Source organism: Camelina sativa, chromosome 17 (assembly GCF_000633955.1).
Source record: "Camelina sativa cultivar DH55 chromosome 17, Cs, whole genome shotgun sequence".
Lineage (NCBI taxonomy): Eukaryota > Viridiplantae > Streptophyta > Magnoliopsida > Brassicales > Brassicaceae > Camelina > Camelina sativa.
The window spans coordinates 3,443,530-3,462,619 of record NC_025701.1 but is presented as its reverse complement, the minus strand read 5'-3'; the positions used below and the strand labels follow the sequence as shown (position 1 = coordinate 3,462,619).

The following is a 19,090-nucleotide window of genomic DNA, read 5'->3' as shown; positions in this document are numbered from 1 at the left end:
TACAGGAGCAGGACAGCTGTGACCAATGGTCTGAGGAAGATGCTGAAGGAAGTGATGATGGAGTTTCAAGGGCTGAGACAGAGGATGATGAGTGAGTACAAGGAGGTTGTTGAGAGAAGGTACTTCACTGTCACTGGAGAACACCCTGATGATGAGATGATTGAGAAGATCATCACTGATAACGCTGGAGGTGAAGAGTTTCTCACTCGTGCGATCCAGGAACATGGTAAAGGAAAGGTCTTGGAAACTGTGGTTGAGATTCAGGATAGGTATGATGCAGCCAAGGAGATTGAGAAGAGTCTGCTGGAGCTTCATCAGGTGTTTTTGGATATGGCTGTGATGGTTGAAGCACAAGGTGAACAGATGGATGAGATTGAGCATCATGTGATGAATGCTAGCCATTACGTGAATGATGGGGCTAACGAGCTCAAGACTGCAAAGAATCATCAGAGAAGCAGTAGGAAGTGGATGTGCATTGGTATCATTGTTCTGCTTTTGATCATTCTCATTGTTGTCATCCCAATCATTACCAGTTTCACCTCTTCTTGAGTTGCTATGAGTTTTATAACTCCCTTGTGTTTTCTTTCGCCCAAAGGATGTCTTAATCCTTCTGTGTTGTGTATCCAATTTTAATGTTTACAAATATATCCAATTTTCTTAATCATCTTCTTGATCATTCTAATTGTTCATTGCCATTGTTACCACCAGCTTTAGTTCTGTTGTATCCATTTTGTTATGGAATGATGAATGTTTACAAGAAGAATGTATACTTTATATGAACCGAACAACAGTATGTATAAAATACAGCTTTGAACTACAATGATGGTTCTTCTCTACCTGACCTTCCTGATTGGCAAAGCTTTCCCAAACAATTTTTCAACCTCATTTGCTTCCATTTTGATCTCATCCAAAAACTCCATCTCTTCTTTACTTAACTCTCTCACAAAATTCTCCTCGTCTTTTCTTAATTCATTAAATCCTTCAGCCAATCTCTGGAACAAGGTCATCTCAGTCTTACCGACTTTCTCCACTTCCTTCTCTACTTCCTCTTCTATCTCTTCAAAATCCTTTACGATTATTCTTTCCCCTTCTTCCACTGTCTTCTCAAGTCTTTCCACCAGCGGAGGTTCAGGACCACATGTGTTATCCGTTCTAATGAATGTGCTGAAGTCTCTGCCTATGCTTTTTGCTGCTTTTTCAAGTTCTGGTACAATGCTATTGGGTAATACAGAACTTCTCGTATACACAACCGCACCACCATATCCATCCCAAGCATCGTTTCGCCCACGGTAGTACACAAAAATATAGTCTTCAGGTTTATTCTCGATCTTTGATGACAATATATACCTGCAAGGATCATGTGAAAACTTTTTTAGGCCAAAGAAGAGAAGCAAGACTAACTCTTTCTCCTGGGTAGATACAAGATGTTATTACCAGTCATCTTGATAGTGAAGGTACTCGTTGTCATGATTATAGAGAACACCAGGTTGGTTAGGATCTTGAACAAACGTCTGTACGGCTGACCTAGTAAAGAATCCACTGTCTAGGGTCTTTATTCTCCAAGAGATGTTTCCAACAAGCTTGTTTTCACCTTCTGTATGGAACTCATGCAGCTGGCAGTCAAAGGCATCAAAGGTTGGATTCAAGCCACTTGTAATGTACCACTTCCCACTAAAGTCCCCGATGTTGAAGTTCTGGACTAGAACAGAAGGGTCCGGGGCAGGAAACTCTCCGAGATCAGATTTTTTAGGAACACACTTTTTCCTCGTCACAGCACACTCGTTGAACTCATCAACTACCTTGTTCTCAAAAATATCCCCGCATTTAATCTGAAATAAGAACAGAATTTGCAAACAAAACCATTGGTCTCTTCTCTCATAAGCAAGCTATATATCTGCCTCTAAAATGATATATCAAAATAACTTTCTAACCTGGCACTCGGTTTCATCTGGACGGTTATTACAGGTCTGGAGGCACGCAATATTGGCTGCACAGGCAGGGTTGGAAATGCACTTTGCGAGTTCTATCCTAACAGATAATTAGGCTTCCATAATGGTCAGAAAATGAGAGAAATATATAAACTTCTGAGGAGAGTAGTGATGCAGAATCCAAACGAAGAAAAGTTACCTGCATCCCTTCAATAAGCAAGCACAAGTTTTGAGTGCGTCAACTGCTTCTGCAGATGGAACTATGAGGAACGCACACGCAAAAACACCAACGAGCTTCAGCAGCAGCGGAGTGCTCAGCTCCTTCAGTTCATCTTTTGATGGTAATGACAAAATGTCAAATACTCCCTGACACGATTGAAGGTTAAGTCAAATCATCCATAATAACAAATTTTGTAATGAAACACAGAACGGGGTTGATTGATTACCTTAGAGATACCTGACCTGAATGCAGATAAAGGACGTGAGGATCTCCCATTTGTTCTAAGATCAACATTTTGAATAGGGGGCAAAATCTTGACCAAGAATGTGCCATTGATCCTTTTTCTTGAAATGCCAAGCCTACCAATACCATCGTCACTTGAGAAAAATCGAATACGGTCATGACAAGGTGATGTGAAACAATGTGTAGCTACTGCCATGCTTCACTAGTCTAATCTTCCCCAGGGCACTACCTGAACCATACCAAAATCCATAATTACTCTCTCTCTCTCTCTCTCTCTCTCTCTCTCTCTCTCTTTTTCCCCACAGAAACAAACTACTACATATCATGATTAATAAAATTGACTTGATTGAATCCAGTTCGTAGACATGAACGTGTGTTGTTCAGGCTAAATTAAAGAAAATTCAAGAAAACAGGGGAAAAACAGAACAAAGCTGAAAGATTGTGACTTTGGGTAATTGATAAAATTAATACTCAGAGTTAAGTGGAGAAGAGTGTAACCTGAGAGAGAGACGACCTTAGCAAAGATTGAAAGCTCCGTGAGGAGAAGAGAGAGAGACAGAGACGGAGAAGATATTAAGGGATGTGAGGAACTGCTTTGGATAAGACTCGGAGGCTCTTCCGTGTGGTGTGGGAACGACGCCTCCTTACCCTGACTTTTTTTTTTTTTGGCGTCAGCCTCTTCTTAGCCGATTCCTTTTTTTTCTTTCTTTTCTTTGTTTTGTCCTTGGACGATTTTGTTGTATACCTGAAATATCTTAACTTTGATATTTGGTGTGGTTTTAATTAGTTAAAAGATGTTTTCACTTGACAGTGACCTTCTTTGGCAAAGACAACGTGTAACTCTGCTGTTCACAAGAAATAGTCAAATGCTAAAAAGAATAATTTACTGCTTGCGAAGTGTCTTGTGTTATACACTTATACTCGGGTAGGTTCTATGCACAAAACATTCCATTTTGAAAGAAAGAAAAAAAAAAAAGAGTTAAAATTTATGATTGTGCAACCAAGTATTGCTGCAAATGGTTGCTTCTCTTTTTGTTCTTGAGTTTCCTGAATGCAGAGGACTCTATCTGCCTCACTCTTTCCCGGCTAACTCCCATCAACTCTCCTATCTCTTGCAACGTCTTCATTCTCCCATCCTCCATCCCAAATCTCCAACGTATCACTTGCTTCTCCCTCGTACCCAACGAGTCCAAAACTTTGTCCAAGTCCTGCCTCATGAACTGCTTTATCAGAATATCTTCTGATGTTTCTGCTTCAGGATCTGCTATCACTTCCTGCATAATTTACACACCTATCTCATATCACTATTTTGAACTAACAAGAAGACTGATGTTTATGTATCTGGAGTTTGTTGTGTCACGAGGGACAAACCGAAGGTTTGAGGTTTTGATTCATTCCAATCTTCTGGTCTAGCGACCTCGGAGGTTTAGGAGAGAGTAGAACCGCCATGAGCCTTTTCATCGACAGCCCTGTTGCCTCTGCAACTTCTTCGTTCTCTGGGTGCCTACCTTTTTCAGTGTACAATTGCTTTCGTGCCTCTTTCACCCGATATGTGGCCTCTACCATGTGAAACTGCCAATCATCCCATTAAAATTTGTATGATCAGGCAAAGGCCCGGGCCTTGTTTAAACATGTCAAAAGAAAACATTTAGGATGACTTACAGGCAATCTTATCATTCTGGACTGATCAGAGAGAGACTTCCGCACTGCTTGCTTGATCCACCAATGCGCATAAGTTGAAAATTTAAAACCTTTTGTAGCATCAAACTTCTCTGCTCCCCTTACAAGCCCTCTGCACCCTTCCTGTGAGCATAACGATAAATTTTTTAAACAAGATGATGGTTCACCGTGACTTTTGTTAGCAAGATGTTCAATTCTATCAGTTTCATCTGTACTGCAACAGGTTTTACTATTACAGAAAATTTAGAAAGAAAAGCTCAAACCTGGACAAGATCTTGGAGGTTCATCCCAGCTCCTTGATAGTTCTTTGCAATGGAAATAACGAGACGAATGTTGCTTTTAATCATTTTGTCTTTGCATTGTGTGCCGTGATGTATACGTTTCCTCAAAGATTTTTGATCGACTCCAGCAGCAGAAGCCCACTGTGAAAAGGTTGGTTGACGGCCACAACGTTCAGTAAGTTCTGCTTGCAGTCTTTCTAACTTCAGAAGGTCCTACACGTATTACCCAAAGTATGTGAACAAGAAACTACAATAAAGATAATTTACAGAGAAGAAGAATAAATGTTTAAAACTGAAATAGATCATTAAATAACATCTATATCTCATTTTCAATTAATACCAAACAGGTGGTGAAGGAGCTCTATCATTAGAAACAAAAGAGTGAATATTTAATTTGGAGACAAGAAATTCAGATGATATAATGGTTATAGAAAGCACAGAGAACCGACCTCGGATTCTACCATCTAACCACTAATGTCATCATTCTTATACATTTAAAGATTTTGTAAACATTGTTTACGCCCAGTATCTAGAGTCCTAAGAGGGGTGAGTTTTTGTAATGTACCAGGCGCGATGTAGAGAGAGGGAAGTGGTTAGTTTAGAATTTGGAATGTAGATGACAAACCTGTATTCCTGCAGATAGCTCATGTTCTTCTCTGACAGTGAGAAGCTTGGAACTGCCTGTTGTCATTCTAAGATAACGCAAAGGATCATTATGGTCAACTTCTTGAGCAACAAAACGTTTCTTTCTAGGGCTTGAACCAGTCTTCACAGAAGGAATAGCTGATGCCGATTTCTCTAACCCTTTTGCCCTCCGAGCTTTCCTTTCAGTTTGGCGTGTAGATCTCACAGCTAAACTCGCTGAAGGTTGCTCCTCCACAAGCTCAACTTCTTGTTGTTCTGATATTAAATCATCAGACGACTCTTTTTTAGAGTCAGGTGCAGTGGTTTTAGCACTCACAATTCCAGTTTCTGAAACCACTAGATGTCCCAATATGCCAGCACGTTCCTTCTCTGTAAACTGGTCCCACTTGGAGCGTTTGTCTGCTGCTGAAGAGATTAATAGTTTCGTGTTGTTACTACTGTTCTTAAATGATGTGGCATCTTTGGCAACTTTGACAGCAGCTCTTGCAAGGGCCACAGCTTCAGCTGCTGCTGCTGCAACTACAGCTTCATCACTGGTGAGAAGTGTTTCAGAGGCTAAAGCTTCTAAATATTTTGCCTACAATTACAAGAAATTTATCAAGAGGACTTCAAATGACAGCTGCCACAAAGTGTCCATAGAAAAATAATCTCATTGAAGCCTTGGCCTTGGGAACCATTATTAGCATATATGAATATAACAGACCTCAGTGGAAGGACCAATGGTTCCTGTATAAGTCCATTGCCTGTCTGATATACGGGAATCTGAATCAGTATCGAAAGAGGGTAGTCTAAGCTTTGCCACATCAAGGGTAGAAGTTAATAATGCCGGAGAAGTAGATACTGCACATTGCGGTTGGAAGAAGACTGAACCCTTATTTTGCTTTGCTGCATTGTCCATCAAATCACATCCACATATTTGTGAGCATTTGAGATATGAGATATCACACTGATTAGAATGACATGACAAATCAACATATAGTCTATAGTCAGATTAAAATTGTCTACTATTCAATACAAGGATTTTCATAATCAAATAAGTAATGCAAACTCTAGGCTAGAACAATCAAACACTATAGAGACTAAAAACTGTAATTTCCAGGTCAAGGCTAACTTAAGAAAGTATTCATCTTAAGCACCTAAGGCATTATTCCCAAACGGATAAGAACAGAGCAACTACAAGGAAATTAGCATCACAGCTAAAGGCATCAAAAATCACATCCAAATAACAATAACCCATATGGATAAAACGTATCTGGAACCCGAAATTGGAGGAGCAATACAAAATTGGACATGAGAATGTGAATTAGAGAGAGAGAGAAGGAGAAGGAAGTACTAACAGACGGAGAAAGAGGTTCTGAAGTGAATAGAGAAGGAATCAGGTTGGCACTTGAACTGAGGAAGAAGACAAGAAGACATGCTCGTTCACTTGGCTAAATTCGAAAGCCAAGTCTGACCATTGAAAGGGGCCGTTGAGAAGATTACAGAGAGAGAGAGAGAGGTGTGAGAAAAAACTGGTGATGGCGGATGAAGAAGAAGACCGGAAAAGGATAAAGCTTTGTCTTCTGACTTTCACCTGCTTTGGGCCTAATGAGAGTAATTTACTTGTTTGGCCCAATCTCGCTTCCCTCCATTATATTACCCGATTTGCATAGTCAGTCCTCTAACGTTTTGTTCTTTTATATTTATTGTCTTGTCGGCTTGTGTTTGTTACGTTTAAGATGAAGTAAATAAAACTCAACTGTAATTTTTTCTTTTGTGTCTTACTACACATCAGATTTTCACAAAATATACCAAATTCTACTAAAGGAGGACTTGTTCATGATAGATTCTATGTTTCCCTAAATGGAGTCTACGGACAAAGAAGAACAGTCTAAATAAAAGCTTTCTAAATGCCTAATGTATCTTCTTCTTCATCCTTGTCTCCTCCGGTTATGATGTTCATCAGTCTCTTGGTTACACTGCCAATTGCTTGAGAAGTTTTCTCGGCTGCACCAGCCACTACAGGTTGCAGCGATATTTCTGGTAAATTTGCTCTCTCTTCAATCATTGCTGAATTCAAGTTCACGGTCAGTATTAGATCATAACATCATCATCTTTTGAGCGAATCTAAATGTTGCCACCATGACAAAAGATTAGAAGCTTACAGAGAGTTTGCTGCTGTGCAAGTGTTCCAATCTGTTTGATTCCAGCTTCAGCTGCTTGGACCGCTTTTGCTGATTTGTTTACCCCATCAGCTATCTCTTGGCTGAAACCATTTACATTGTGATGCTATATAAGACAAAGTTTCTTATTCCAGACAGATGGCAATTTTGAGTTTACTTGTTTGTAGTGGAGTTGAGATGATCATAAGCGATAAAAGTAAAAGAAAAAAGGAGCTTTAGTGATCACCTTAAATCACTCAATTCAAGAGTAAGATCACTTATTTCCATGCCGGAGAGCCTTACGGCTGCCAAGGTACTAGGGAGTTCTTTCCGAGCTGTATCAGCTAACTTCGCAAAGGAAGTTGCAGCTCTACCCATGGCCTGAAGGTGGGTAAAACATACGATATAGTGAATAGATAGATACCAATCCAAGAGCAAAGATACATATCGAAACGAAATTCACCATGCTTTGTTAAGCCAAATCCAAAAAGAGAAACAATCATATAGCTGAACCAAAGCTAGGACACATACAAACAAGAGTGAAGTGTGGAATTCAACAGTTAAGGGTTTTAGTGTTAAACTTAAAACTTAAACATAGACTGTGACATAGTTTTTCATACTCAACCCATTTACTTGAAACAGTATTAAACTGAGTGATGAAGCATTCATTACTACATTCCAGGGGAGAGATAGCTAAAGAAACAGGACTGAGACAAACGTGGTAACAAATGTGGAGGCTTACCAGAAGTGTGGGAATGGCTGCAACCACAAGACTTGTAAAAGCCACTGAAGTCTGTAATAACAGAGGACCATCAAGAGATCAAAAAGCCTAAACCTTTATCAATAAATCAACACAAAAAGAAAGAGTAAACATCAAAACACGAGGCAACAATCCTTTACCGTGCAAGCGATGAAGGCCAAGAGAAGAAATGCCTGATCACTCAGACTCAGCTTGGCTATCGGATTGATAGAATGCAGAGAAATAGCTGGGCTGCCTACTTGCATCTTGAGGTTTTTAAGCGAATCACCTACAAATACACTAATCGATTCCTTAGACGACATTCCACCATGGGAGGAATCCAATGATTCCTGAGAACTCCATGGGTTTGAAAAACAGCAACTTGTAGTTGTTGGATGGGATAAGTAGAGCGAAGCTGGACTCTTGAGGGTAAATCGATGATTCAAGCTTGCCCGAGAAAGAGATTGAAATGGAGACGAACGAATCAATGGAGCTGTTGAAATCGAGCAAACAGATTTCATCATCATCGTCTTTGGGGAAAATCTGAACTCTTCTTTGTTCTTTCTCTCCTCCAATTCCAAAGTAGGTAAGTCCGGTTTTCTTTTAATTCGGTCCAGGCCGGTTTATCTGCCTCAAAATTAGAGTATGGTTTAGTAAAAACCGGGATTATACCGGTTATCTTATTCATCTGCTTCTTCTTCACTTTAGCTCACACTCGAGCTCGGCTCTGTTTATTGCTAAGTTTACGTTAAAGTACGTAATCGTTTATAGCAGTGATATGTCACTAATGCATAATCAATTACCGACCAACCGAATAAAATCGGAAATTCATTGAAAGAATATGTTAAAACAAAATTTCATTTCTTATAAACTTTTCATGTTTATGTTTAGTGACTGTATTGCACAATTAGAATATACAGTTATACACTGTGATCCAGAATCATACAAACCAAGTCAAGAATTCTTCAGATCAGATAGCGCATCCCTTGTGGTGGCCGAGATAACAGCATCTGAAGCATTTGGCAAGTAATAATATTTTCCTGTGCGGAACAATCAAACACACAAATGTTGATTATTGTCTGCTTATTATCTAAACAAAACATAGCTCGGTAAAAAAAATACAGAGAGAACAAACCTTGAGCAACTCTTGCGATCTCCTTGGCAAAACCAGTTGAAACAAACTTGTTTTCAGTATCAATCACTAGAAGAGACATCCCAGCCTTGTAAATCTTCCCTGCAACTTCCAGAATCTCATCCTAAACAACACCAAAAAAAAAAAACACGCAATTGTAATCACTGCATCAAGGACAGAGAGCTCGTTTCTATCTGCACTTTTATGAGTTCCGCAGAATCTGTTTACCTTCAATTCTTTGGACGTCGGTCTAGGAGCATCTGCGGCAATAGACTCCGGATCAGTTGATCTTTTCAGTGTAATGTTGGCTCGACCATCGGTTATTGCAACTATCATTATGCGCCCGACATCACCACTCTTCTCTGCGTTAAGTCCCACTCTTACTGCCTAATATGGATATAAATATTATTGTTAATATTATGCTGACACACAATAATGATATTCATACAAACAAAACCATCATATTGGACATACCGTTGTTAAACCATGGGCAAGAGGAGAACCACCACCACAGGGAAGTCTCTCAAGACGATTTCTTGCCATTGCAATTGATCTAGAAGGGGGTAAAAGCACTTCTGCAGCATCCCCTCGGAAAGGAATAATCGCAACCTAAACCAATCACTGGTGTATAAATCTAATCTGAACTAGCAACAAGCATGTTTACTATTCAAAAGAGTAACCTTTACCTGATCCCTGCTAGTATAGCTCTCTGCAAGTAGTTTGAGTGCAGCACCTTTGGCATTTTGCATACGATTCAATGCCATACTACCACTTGCATCAACCACGAATATAACCTGCCATACAACAATGGTAAGACAGAAGCGTAATCATATATTATTTATATTTTTCACTGAAGCTTCTATCAAAGGAACTGTCAAATTTATCATGCCAAACATCTTTCTGTTTTAAGTATAAGTTATTTTGTACAAAGTAATGCATGGACAAGGTTCAGTACCAGGGCTCCAGCTTTCCTTGCCATTCTTTTGGCCCTCATATCTGTCTTCTCAACAAAGACTTTCCTAGTTCCTAATATATCCTTCTCTCTGCGCAATTTCTGGTATGGTGCAGCTGCTCTAAGTGTTGCATCCACAGCTAGTCTTTTCACTGGACCCTGTCAAAGTGAAATTTGTTAAGGACTATGCATGTTTGGGAGCCTGATCACATCTATTTAACTAGCCTCAAGTGGCCATTTGAGAGCCTTGCTAACTAGCAATGTCCAACCGAAAGTGCTCCAGAAAATACCAAGAAACCCCTAAGGTAAATACGCTAGCTCATATATAGCAATTGATTCAAGTAAGGAGCCAAGGCTAAAATCAACGGCATCTCTCTACACTAAATTAAACTAGCCAAATTGAGTTTGATCTCGAGGGCAAACCTTTGGAAGCATTGGCTTAATATAGCGTCCTCTATCTTCTGAGAATATGACGTTCTTCGCTCTGCCAGCTTTGCCCCGACGTTTCTGGGCTTGTTGCGCAAAGAACAGGAGTTTCTCATCCACCAAACCCCCATCAGCGTCAAATATAAATTCTTCAGGTATTTGGTCCTGTTGCTGCTCATTTTCATTTTCTTCATTGCTTTCATCCTACAATGGTTAATGAATTATAATTTAGAGAACCTAGATCGTTTGTGCAACGAGAGACAATAATGTGTACTGCATCCACTGACCTCTTCTTCTTCTTGTTCTTCTTCATTTTCTTCTTCCCCAGATTCACTATTTTGTGGAGGCGGTGGAGGAGGTGGTGGGTTGTTTTGTTGTTCAGGTGGAGTCTCATCTAGTGATGAACGAGGAAGAATGACCAGTTCAACCTATTGAAATATGGACCACATTTGCTAATCAATAACTGGAGAATGACGTAAATACTCCATTCTACAATGCTAATTAAAAAACAAAACAGTAAAAATGGATGAGCTAGAGAAGAGTACTTAACGGCCTTTCTGAGGTCATCAATTGTGACTTTTTCTCGCCCTTCAATTGCAGCTAAGCACTTCGCCACACGAGCTGCATACAACTCTGCGCGATGTCCCTGTATCATAAATTTGTTATTTGGGAAAGGAGTATTAAACGATTTCCAGGTAGTCATCCACAAAAAATAGGCAATTAGAATTAACTACACGTACTCCAAACACACATATTATTATGGTGATATGATCATAACACGGCGAAATATCACAATCAACTCTGCAACAAAAGCACTCAATACGAAACCTTCTTTATCCAGTTTTGTTTATAAATCAACTCAACTCTATCTAGATGTATCTTTCTGCCTGTGGTGAGCCATTCCGTGCATTACATCTAGTTCCTGTTTAAGGACTATACTACTAGTTGAAGTTTATAGTTGTGACATTATCTTGCATGCATCCTGTCCTTTTTTTCGTGTTTATCCTTATTCTTCCAGGAGTACATTATTATAGAGTTTAGAATTTTTGTTCAATACCTGAACACCACCTCGGACAGCTTCCAAAACCAGATACTTCAGTTGCTCTCTACTTATCTTGATATCTTTCAAATATTCTCTAGCCAATATAATCTACAGTCAGAAAACGCACTGGATTATGACCGAGAAAAGAAGCATAACATCCCATCCAACTTTTGCTAATGGGGAATTGTACCGGTACTTAATCTCTTAATTCATTTGAAGATACCTGCGTCTTTGCTGTCTCTGTCTCTTCATTTACCATTCTAAAAACCTCATTACACTGTTCTTGAAACTGTGTAGCAATTCCAACTGCTGCGACACGATCTTCAAAACTCATAGGAAGGTCTGCACTGCAGATATTAACATAGTGATGTAAAAAGAGAAAGAACTGCGAATCACCAAAAACGAAACAGACCATATATTTCACACTTAAATTCAAAAAACTCCAGCAATACCTTAAATTAATGGCAACACGGTCAAGCAAGTGCTCTCGAACAGCACCTTCTTCAGGGTTATAGGTTGCAATTAAAAGTGGCTTACATGGGTGCCTAAAGCTGATACCTTCTCTTTCAACTATATTAACACCATCTGTCAATACATTGAGAAGCAAATTACTAATTCCCTCATCTAAGAGATTTATTTCATCAACATACAACACTCCTCTATGTGCTTCCGCCAAAAGACCAGGTTGGAAAACAGTTGTCCCCCTTTTCACAGACTCCTCAACATCAACAGACCCAATGAGTCTATCTTCTGTAACTCCCAACGGAATCTGTGTATTACAGAATGACAAAAAAAGCCTAAGTCATTAGATAACAAATTCAGAAAAGTTGAAAAAACGCTCCTAAAACTGAATGTACCTGAATGAAAGGAGATTTGACAATCTCAGTCTTAACGCTTTTATCAGCATTGTACTCTATTCTCTCAGATAAGTCGTCTTCCCACCTACAAGCGTACAAGCCAGCAGAATGTGAGTTGAGAAAGAAGTTGTAATTAAGAGAAAAGTAGTTCCTTTATCCAGGTAGTAAGATACTGACTCATCTGGGCAGGCCGGGTCAGCATTTGATATTGAGCCTACAACAACTTCTATAGGAGGGAGGATTTCATGTAACCCTCTTGCCATGATTGTTTTTGCAGTTCCTCTACGACCTGAAATCGCAATCCCTCCGATTTCACGATCAACCGCGCCAAGTAAAAGAGCAGTCTTTATGCCTTCCTACAAACAACATTAGTTGAAAGCAACCAAATCATATAATACTCTCTGAAGCTTTTATATCTAAGAAGTTAAAAGTTTGATCCTTTTCTTGTATCCAATTCAACTAAACCAAACGAAGCTGCAACCTAAGAGAATCAAATTGGGAATTCACACTGACCTGGCCAACCACAGCGGCTAAAGGGAAAAACTGTCGGCCATAAGAGGTGTTCTCTGACTCAGTCTCCATCTCTGATGTCGACGCAACGGCGCCGTTTGGGGATTCAACGGTAGCACTAGCGGAGGCACGTACAGTGAACCGGCACGAAGCGACTCTGTTACGTTTGGTGAGGGGGAGAAACGGTGGCTTGTGGGAGAGATCAGGGAGGATATTGCAGCGAAAGAGACGGCACGTTGAAACTGGTGATGATGCCGCGACATGAGTCATCGCCATTTTCGAAGAGAGGAGAAGAAGAAGAAGAATGAAGTAAAGAAGAGTGTGTGTGTTTCAGACCTTATCAGCTTATTTCGCTTCTCCTTTGTCTCCTCATCGCTTCTTCAGATTGCAGCTCTATCCAAATTGATAAATTTCATTAAAAACGTCTTTTTTATTAATTTATTATTTTTTTATTGGGAGTATTAGTAATAATTAACCCAAACAAATAAATCAATAAGTGGATTTATTTTAACTTTATATCTTAGGAACTAAATTTTGCAGAAGATAATCATAGTGTCTTTTCAAATTAAAATGAATTGATTGGTACTCTCTTCTTTTTTTTCGCCAATAAATTTGATTACTACTATGAATGAATGAGACTAGTGAAAGTATGAGAACTGGTTAGGAGTTTAAAAAGAAGGTATGAATTGAATGCGAGTTCTTTTCAGTCACTTTGGATCTAGAAACCAACTGACAATAATGTGTAGTTATTATAGACCAAAACACACATTACACATAGCTACATAGTAGTATAAGTGTATAACACAGAACATTGATCTAAAAAGGTGAAAGTAGGCATCCTAGAATTTATGACTTATGAGTTAGTCACTCATTAGAAGAATAACAAGGTTTTTACAAGGCCATCCATCAAATTCTTAACAATCACAAGTACTACTCTTTATGCAAAATCATATTCTCTAAATGCAAAACGTGTTCTTATACGTTTTTAATCATAAACATCATAGAGTCAGCAGTAAAACAAACGGTTTTAATTACACTTTCTTGTTTGTTTATTTGAGAGACTCTTTATTTTAAAACAAATTGAGACAAAACACGACAAAATCGGATTATTTATCAACGCGACTGTTTCTCCTGACTTGTTTCTTGACTCTTCTCCAAGCAATTAAGAGTCCAGATGAGAGATTAATAATTAATCATAATCAAAGACCAAGTGTTACATAATCAATGAAGAAAATATACAAACTACAAAAAGAAAGTACAAAATATAAGAGAATTATTTATTAGGCTGCTCTCTAACCCATGGCTCATGCTAGAGTTTTTGTTTCTATTTTAGGTTCATGCTAGAATTGTTCCAAGCCAAGTACCGCTTAAGATCCCCTCTCTTTTGAAACTATATATAGCTCTTGGAAAGTAATACTGTAGTATAGATCAAATACTCTATAAAGTACTGTTAATTAATTAGAGCGTCTCCTAGCAATACAAGTAAAAGTAGCAATATATATAGTTAAATGCATCTAGGTCTCAGCTAATCATGCTTGTGCATGCGGCAGTGTGCATCTCCCACACGTCTCTGGTGTGGTAGGGTGGTAGCCATCTATGTTCCCAATATGTGTTGTTAAGCATCTATTGATCTCATGCACATGTCTCCTATTATATTAGAAACCGCGANGGGGGGGGGGGGGGGGGGGGACTGGTGGTAGATCATGCGCCAACCTAACTAATTATCGTAAAGATGGGCAATATCTTCAACCTAACTAGTTATCGTAAAGATGGGCAACAACTTCATCGTAGTCAACTCCATGAACCTGGTCCTCAATAGATAATCATACTTTTTTATTTTATTTTTGTAATATACTAATATATAAAGTAATCATATAAACATTTTTTTGGATAAGGAAGTAATCTCTTCTAAATCTAAACACGGGGTACCAAATGCTCGACGAGCAAAAATTGATGCTATCCAGATAATTAAGGGCATAAATCAGAATCACCATTCCAAACAGGGCAAGTGATATATATAGTCTGGTTGGGAAGTACACACTATCAAACATTTGGTTTGGTAATGAATTATTTCGACTTGTCAAAACCACGTTGGGTTTTTAATACTCAGTTCCATCATGTTTTCGGTGGAATAAATGTCTTAAGTCCGCGCCGGCTCGGCTGATTACCTTCGAGAAAGTGTGTTTATTTTTTTATAGGTTAACTAAAAAAAGAAACGGAGAAACGTAAAACGTTAGGTTAAAGTGTATAAACGTTGTTTTCTATACTAATTAATTAATTAAAAAAAAAAAACAAGTAAGAGAAAGAGATAGATGCACATGTACCTTGTTGTGTCTCAGCCTTAACAATATAATTATTACAAAGCGTCGGTGCCAGTATTTAACAACAACAACAACAAAATCTCTCTTGCTAACGCAAAATCTGATATGCGTCTTTTTCTCAATACAAATTACGTTTACACTTACGTACATGATCATTGGTCCGAGATTGATTATTAGTATTTTTCAAAGTCCAAAGTCCAAAGGAAGGAACGAAGAGAGAGCAATCAAAATCAAGTTTAGCGTGCTAAATGAAATTCAAAGAATATAGAGTCCCATCGTATCGTATTAAAAGAAGGAATAAAAATTGAATAAAATTGCCTAATTAGGTTAACCAATCTTGTAACAAGAAAAGGGCAAAACGGGTAATATTGAAAAAAACAAATATGTGTTGTTGTAGTTTTGAAAATTGAAACTATAGGAGAAGGCAGAGAAGAGAGACACAATCGTATATATATATATGATATGATATGATATGATATGATTATAAAAGGGGGCATTATTAAATCTCTCTCTTGTATCCATATTTTCTCTCTCTCACCCACCTTATAGACTTTTCTTCTTCTCCCCAAATATTTGTATTTTTTTTTTTGTTCTCCCTAAAAACAAACTGTTGTAAAAAAAAACCTGAATTTGCCAAAAAAATATTTGACAAAGGAAAAACAAAAAAAACAAAAAAGTTTTTAAACAAAAAAGAAAAGAGAGGCAGAGGAGAGATCGTGAGAGACAGGGAGGCGCTGCCGAAGAAAGGAGAAGAATTTAGGGTTTGGAGGAGCGAGACTTTGCTGTGATTCTTTTTTGGCGTTTCGTTTTTTTCTTCAATCATTCTCATCTGCTCTTTTCATTCATCCTGGGTAATACATCTCTCTCTCTCTCTCTCGTTTTTTTTTTTTATAAAAAAGCTTTAATTCTTCGTCTTCTGAATCTCTTCTTAATTTCTGGTTTAGATTCGTCATCTGATTGCTTTTCAAATTGATTACATTCGAATTGTAATTTCTCAATCTGTGGTTAATGTTTCGTTTTTGGGGATCTGATTTTTTTTTTTTTTTATCAGCTTTTAGTTTCTTCTCGCTGCTTCTGCTCTTTCTTCCTTTGGATTTCAGATCTGGTATCAATTTGGTTGAGACCTCTTTTGGCGAATGTTGAATGCTTTAGAATGAAATTTTTACGATTTTGAGCATCCACTATATGCTCTGTATGGCTCTGTTTTCTACTCTTTGGATTTGACCTTAGACTCTCTCGGATTTAAGCTCAGTGATTATCTGATTACTTACAAATTTGTTTTTTTTTTTTTTTGGTTTTGTTAATTTATGTGTATGTGTGTTTAAGATTTTAAGTGTTCGTTTATGGAAGCTCTATTGTTCGAGATTATATCTACTTCAAGAAGATCCTTTTGTTAAAGATGAAGGCATTTATTAAATTTAATAGCACTCACACTGAGTTAGCTTTTTTTTTTGGTTTGGTGGCAGTGTCTTTGAAGGCTTTCTAATCTCCTCGTCATGGTGGCCACCTCTGCTACGTCTTCATTCTTTCCTGTTCCTTCTTCTTCCTCTCTTGATCCTAATGGAAAAGGAGGAGGGAACAAGATTGGTTCCACTAATTTTGCTGGACTCAATTCACCACCAAACTCTGGCAGGATGAAGGTTAAACCTAACGCTCAAGCTCCTCCCAAGATTAATGGCAAAAAAGTTGGTTTGCCTGGTTCTGTTGACATCGTTAGGACTGATACCGAAACGTCTTCACATCCCCCTGCACCGAGAACTTTCATCAACCAGTTACCTGACTGGAGCATGCTTCTTGCTGCCATTACTACAATTTTCTTAGCTGCTGAGAAACAGTGGATGATGCTTGACTGGAAACCTAGGCGTTCTGACATGCTTATGGATCCTTTTGGTATTGGCAGAATAGTTCAAGATGGCCTTGTGTTCCGTCAGAATTTCTCTATTAGGTCGTATGAAATAGGTGCTGATCGCGCAGCATCTATAGAAACAGTCATGAATCATTTGCAGGTACCACTTGGATTCTGATTATTATTATATAGTCAACGTGTTGTCACTGTTCTCTTTGATATGCATGATTTAGCTCTTCTGCTTATTACAGGAAACGGCGCTTAATCATGTTAAGACTGCTGGACTGCTTGGAGATGGGTTTGGCTCTACCCCTGAGATGTTTAAGAAGAACCTGATATGGGTCGTCACTCGTATGCAGGTTGTTGTTGATAAATATCCTACTTGGTAAGCTATAGTGCTTCAAAACACTTTTTTTTTTCTGACTTATCCAGATTCTCCTGCATAAACTTGAATATGCAGGTTTATGCTATCACTTCTTTTAGCCAGGTTTGAGAAAATGATGTATATGCTGCATCTTTTGTTTATATAATTGATTACGATTCTACATATTTATGGCCAGTGGATTTATAGTAGCACAAATATGCTCATATAACTAGTGACTTTTTGCAACCTGGATGACGTGCTGTGCATGCATATTTTATTGCATCGTAACTCATTTGCTTATTCAATATGTGTCTCACAGGGGAGATGTTGTTGAAGTTGATACATGGGTCAGTCAGTCTGGAAAGAATGGTATGCGTCGTGATTGGCTAGTTCGGGATTGCAATACTGGAGAAACCTTAACACGAGCGTCAAGGTTAGATTTTACTCTAGGCTAAGTCGATCTATTCTCTCATTTTTAGCATGTGACCATTTATTGGTCTTTCTGATGAAGCTGTTGATGTCTGTGCTCTCTGTTTAATATTTGATAGAATTATTGCAAAATATTTATTTGCAGTGTTTGGGTGATGATGAATAAACTGACAAGGAGATTGTCAAAGATTCCTGAAGAGGTTCGAGGGGAAATAGAACCTTATTTTGTGAATTCTGACCCTGTCCTTACTGAGGACAGCAGAAAGTTAACAAAACTTGATGACAAGACTGCTGACTATGTTCGATCTGGTCTCACTGTGAGTATATTATCTGCTATACGTTTCAGCAAACTGATTCCTACCATGAAAAAAAACTCTCTTATGGTTTGGTAATTAACTTTTTGCAGCCGCGCTGGAGTGACCTAGATGTTAACCAGCATGTGAATAATGTAAAGTACATTGGGTGGATCCTGGAGAGTGCTCCAGTGGGAATAATGGAGAGGCAGAAGCTGAAAAGCATGACTCTGGAGTATCGGAGGGAATGCGGAAGAGACAGTGTCCTTCAGTCGCTCACAGCAGTTGCGGGTTGCGATATGGGTAACCTCGCAACAGCTGGTGATGTGGAGTGTCAGCATTTGCTTCGACTCCAGGATGGAGCTGAAGTGGTGAGAGGAAGAACAGAGTGGAGTAGCAAAACACCAACAACAACTTGGGGAACTACACCGTAGAAAAGAATACAAACAATGGCTCATTTGGTTCCTTTGTAACTATATCTGCTACCACCTTGCTTGCAACCCCCACCCCACCAGCACCATTTCATTTCCTCTCAAAAGTTTCGGTCACCCTTTGTATATTTGTTTTTTTTTTTCTTCTTTTAATTTTCGATGGAGATTTATTATATTTATTTATTTTTTTTGCTTATGGGAAAATGGGTGCCGTGTCATTACGAATTATGTTTATTTATGTGTCCCATGTGCCAGCGCAAGACAAGGCAGCAACCCTCTTATCCTAAATTTATTGTACTTTGTTGTGGGTTTTGTAGTTGTTTCCAGCTAAACAAAGCATGTGGACAATGTTGTAATGAATGTGATGCCTTTCTTTGTACCTGTAAATATATAAGTGAAAGGCTATTAAATAGACACGATCGAGCAACCAAAACGGTTTTGTCCTGCAAATGCCCTTTACCAAAAAGCAATAAAGCCATCGCATATTGGAATCGGGAAAGTGAAATCTATTATCAAGATTAATTTAACTAAATCCGGAAAGAGACGATGAAATGAAAGCATACTAAAGTAGTTGATGGGTGAAAAAAAAGGTTCCTTATACTCCATAGGA

General features: G+C 38.5%; 6 protein-coding genes across 9 annotated transcripts in view; 2 read left to right on the top strand and 4 right to left on the bottom strand.

Moving 5' to 3' along the window:
• LOC104755038 (syntaxin-related protein KNOLLE) overlaps window positions 1-676 on the top strand; it is a 1,626-nt gene extending 950 nt beyond the window's left edge. The window contains exon 3 of one of the 3 annotated variants that reach the window (XM_010477354.1): window positions 29-676. In XM_010477354.1, the coding sequence (XP_010475656.1) occupies window positions 29-549 (521 nt within the window). In that variant the 3' untranslated portion in view covers window positions 550-676. The remainder of the gene's footprint in view (window positions 1-28) is intronic. The other 2 variants (XM_010477356.1, XM_010477355.1) reach the window with 2 other exon arrangements.
• Window positions 710-3,080, bottom strand: LOC104755037 (violaxanthin de-epoxidase, chloroplastic). The gene is made up of 6 exons (XM_010477353.1): window positions 2,890-3,080; window positions 2,375-2,620; window positions 2,128-2,294; window positions 1,932-2,028; window positions 1,435-1,829; window positions 710-1,347 (listed from the first exon to the last, which is right to left on the bottom strand). Exons 2-6 carry the CDS (start codon window positions 2,585-2,587, stop codon window positions 834-836), a joined length of 1,386 nt encoding a protein of 461 aa, XP_010475655.1. The 5' UTR covers window positions 2,588-2,620; window positions 2,890-3,080; the 3' UTR covers window positions 710-833.
• Window positions 3,259-6,539, bottom strand: LOC104755035 (RNA polymerase sigma factor sigB). The gene is made up of 7 exons (XM_010477352.2): window positions 6,335-6,539; window positions 5,701-5,882; window positions 4,978-5,574; window positions 4,335-4,565; window positions 4,054-4,194; window positions 3,763-3,963; window positions 3,259-3,665 (listed from the first exon to the last, which is right to left on the bottom strand). Exons 1-7 carry the CDS (start codon window positions 6,411-6,413, stop codon window positions 3,378-3,380), a joined length of 1,719 nt encoding a protein of 572 aa, XP_010475654.1. The 5' UTR covers window positions 6,414-6,539; the 3' UTR covers window positions 3,259-3,377.
• On the bottom strand, window positions 6,710-8,469 carry LOC104755034. Its single transcript, XM_010477351.2, has 5 exons — window positions 8,039-8,469; window positions 7,881-7,931; window positions 7,386-7,519; window positions 7,142-7,242; window positions 6,710-7,046 (listed from the first exon to the last, which is right to left on the bottom strand). The coding sequence occupies exons 1-5, from the start codon at window positions 8,402-8,404 to the stop codon at window positions 6,883-6,885; spliced, it is 816 nt and encodes a 271-aa protein (XP_010475653.1). The 5' UTR covers window positions 8,405-8,469; the 3' UTR covers window positions 6,710-6,882.
• Window positions 8,716-13,200, bottom strand: LOC104755033 (magnesium-chelatase subunit ChlD, chloroplastic). Its single transcript, XM_010477350.2, has 15 exons — window positions 12,800-13,200; window positions 12,464-12,642; window positions 12,287-12,371; window positions 11,882-12,198; window positions 11,653-11,776; window positions 11,445-11,537; window positions 10,938-11,033; window positions 10,675-10,815; window positions 10,385-10,591; window positions 9,965-10,120; window positions 9,696-9,803; window positions 9,484-9,618; window positions 9,238-9,396; window positions 9,013-9,133; window positions 8,716-8,917 (listed from the first exon to the last, which is right to left on the bottom strand). The coding sequence occupies exons 1-15, from the start codon at window positions 13,070-13,072 to the stop codon at window positions 8,832-8,834; spliced, it is 2,280 nt and encodes a 759-aa protein (XP_010475652.1). The 5' UTR covers window positions 13,073-13,200; the 3' UTR covers window positions 8,716-8,831.
• On the top strand, window positions 15,734-18,862 carry LOC104755032 (palmitoyl-acyl carrier protein thioesterase, chloroplastic). Of its 2 annotated transcripts, XM_010477349.2 has the most exons (6): window positions 15,734-15,968; window positions 16,584-17,123; window positions 17,215-17,348; window positions 17,647-17,760; window positions 17,902-18,073; window positions 18,163-18,862. In XM_010477349.2, exons 2-6 carry the CDS (start codon window positions 16,614-16,616, stop codon window positions 18,481-18,483), a joined length of 1,251 nt encoding a protein of 416 aa, XP_010475651.1. In that variant the 5' UTR covers window positions 15,734-15,968; window positions 16,584-16,613; the 3' UTR covers window positions 18,484-18,862. The 2 variants fall into 2 exon arrangements, with proteins under 2 accessions (XP_010475651.1, NP_001289910.1); NM_001302981.1 differs by lacking the exon at window positions 15,734-15,968 and having other exon boundaries at window positions 16,614-17,123; window positions 18,163-18,482.